General features: G+C 38.3%; 1 protein-coding gene across 1 annotated transcript; it reads left to right on the forward strand.

Annotated features, from left to right (window-relative positions):
• The first annotated feature begins 1,546 nt into the window (after window positions 1-1,546).
• LOC118543451 (olfactory receptor-like protein OLF1) lies at window positions 1,547-2,508 on the forward strand. The gene is given in 2 exon segments (XM_036104526.1): window positions 1,547-2,099; window positions 2,102-2,508. Coding segments are annotated over 2 exon segments (960 nt in total).
• Window positions 2,509-2,753: the final 245 nt, after the last annotated feature.

Raw genomic sequence — 2,753 nt, forward strand, 5'->3', positions numbered from 1 at the left:
TTTCCAAATATCTTGATGACTTTGGAAACAGACATAGGAATAAATGAACCACTGTCCTATTGTAGTCCTGCATCTCATTCACACTCTGAGGAAATAACATGACAGTATATTAATCCTTCTGGTTCCCTTAGGCTTCTCTGTGCCTGTGCCCTAGGGTGTTTGAATGATTATATGACACAAACAAATGAAGTTCACACCACTGTCACTGAAAGAATAGGTTTTACATAAATGAGAGAACAACCCAAAACAATTTTGTTCCCTTCCTGGCAATATTACCATGGATCATTGAATACTTGGCTTGTTTGTTTTATGTATTTCCAAGTACATCTTTTGAGGTTAAGAGAAAAGTTTTTGTACTTCAAGCTCAAGCTCCATTTTTTTTTCTACTCCTGGAAAAATTCTGAGATCCCTGAAGCAAGCATTGACAGAATTTTTAGACTCAACACCCTGAATTATACTAGCATAAAAATAAATGGGAGCTATTTTTGTTTGCACAGAACATATAATCAGTGAGGAGGCCATATACAGTAATATTTTTGAATTAGAAGCCAACTTATTACTAAATTTTTTGCCCACTTTATTCAGTCAGTCAACTAATATTCATCAGGCACTCACTAGAAGCCAAGAATTCTAATAAATGCCAAAGATAGAGAAATGATTAATTTAATCATTTTGGTTTAGTATCTTCTTTTTTTGAAGATTTTATTTTTTCATTTGAGAAGAGAGAGAAAGAGACAGAGAGAGAGAGAGCACAAGCAGGGGAAGAGGCAGAGGGAGAAGGAGAAGCAGACTCCCTGCTGAGCTGGGAGCCCCATATGGGGCTCATCCCAGGACCCTGGGATCATGACCTGAGCTGAAGGCAGATGCTTAACCATCTGAGCCACCCAGGCATCCCATTTTGGCTTATTATCTTGATAGGATTTGTGGATTCACCCTAAACACTTTCCTATCAAAAATATACTCACAGCTGATTTTAATGGCATTTGTTTTCACTTCATTAATATCACCTTTACTTCATATTAACAAAATGACCAGCACTGCTCTGCCTAGGGTACAGCATACTACTATCTATTAAATCCTGGAAAGAAAGAGCAAATTGCTCTACAGTTATCATTCTAAGGCAGACTCTAAAGTCAATTTATGTTTAATAACAAGTGTATTTTTCTTCTCTTCATATCATTATTAGTCCATCCATTAATCCATCACTTTAATCCCCTGAACCAGCTATTGTGCTATATCTGGGTACAAAAAAGTAAGCAAAATCAGATCCCTACATGCAGAAGCCAACTATCCAATGGAACACAGAGTTATTCAGCAAACAAATAAGATAAAACTATTGAACATGGGATCTGACAGTTACTAAATTCTGAAATACATCTCTCAGGGTTTATATTTGAAAGGAAGTTTGGGCTTGGAGTCTTTATTTGCTTGTTTGTTTGTTCACTGCAACAGTAAAATAACCACGTAATTATACCTGTTTTTCTCTTTCCCTCAGTGTACCATTTTAGGATGTTAGAATTCTCATAGAAAGAAAACAACACGGAATATGGAATTGATGGATGGAAACTACACTTTGGTGACTGAGTTTGTTCTTTTAGGGTTTCCGACCCACCCTGAACTGCAGATTGTCCTATTCCTTATGTTTCTGACATTGTATGGTATGATTTTAACAGGGAACATTGGACTGATGATGTTAATCAGGATCAATCCTCACCTTCAAACCCCTATGTATTTTTTCCTTAGCAACCTCTCCTTTGCAGACCTCTGTTACTCCTCAGTCATTGTTCCCAAAATGCTGTTCAATTTCCTCTCAGAAAACAAAGGTATCTCTTATTATGGCTGTGCCCTACAGTTTTATTTTTTCTGCACTTCTGCCGATACCGCATCCTTTATCTTGGCTGCCATGGCATATGATCGCCATGTCTCCATCTGTAACCCTTTACCGTATATACCGTATATAACCCTATACCGAGTTGTGATGTCTCGGAGCATCTGTACATGGTTGATTGTCTTGTCCTACATTGGAGGTAACATGAGTTCCCTGGTTCACACATCCTTTGCCTTTATTCTGAAGTACTGTGATAAAAATGTCATTAATCATTTTTCTGTGACCACCCTCCCCTGTTTAAGCCATCCCGCACAGACACATCAGTTAATGAGTGGCTTCTCTCCACTTACGGCAGCTCAGTGGAAATTATCTGTTTCATTGTCATCATCTCCTACTTCTTCATCCTTCGTTCAGTCTTGAAGATCCGCTCTTCCAGTGGGAAGAAGAAAACCTTCTCCACATGTGCCTCTCACCTGACTTCTGTGGCCATCTATCTGGGGACCCTTCTCTTCATTTACTCACGGCCCAGCTACCTGTATTCTCCCAACACTGATAAAATTATCTCCGTGTTCTACACCATTATCATCCCAGTGCTGAATCCTTTGATTTATAGTTTGAGAAATAAAGATGTACAGGATGCTGCTAAGAGAGCTATAAGGTTAAAGGTGGATTCTTTATGAACTATAATGTTCTGAGATTCATCTAAATCCCCAGTTGCAAACTGTAGTTGGGAACATGCAACATGCCTACTAGCAGACCCACAAGAGATATTACCCAGCACCTGGTTTTCATACAGCCAAATTCAAGTCATAACCCCGTGACATAAGAAAACATTTAAAAGTTTCAAAATTGCTGCTAAATAATAGACTACCATTCAATGATTACTCACTTGGAGTTAATGCTAAAAGGTGTTTTATCAGGTTGT

The sequence above is a fragment of the Halichoerus grypus genome, chromosome 11 (genome assembly GCF_964656455.1).
Source record: "Halichoerus grypus chromosome 11, mHalGry1.hap1.1, whole genome shotgun sequence".
Lineage (NCBI taxonomy): Eukaryota > Metazoa > Chordata > Mammalia > Carnivora > Phocidae > Halichoerus > Halichoerus grypus.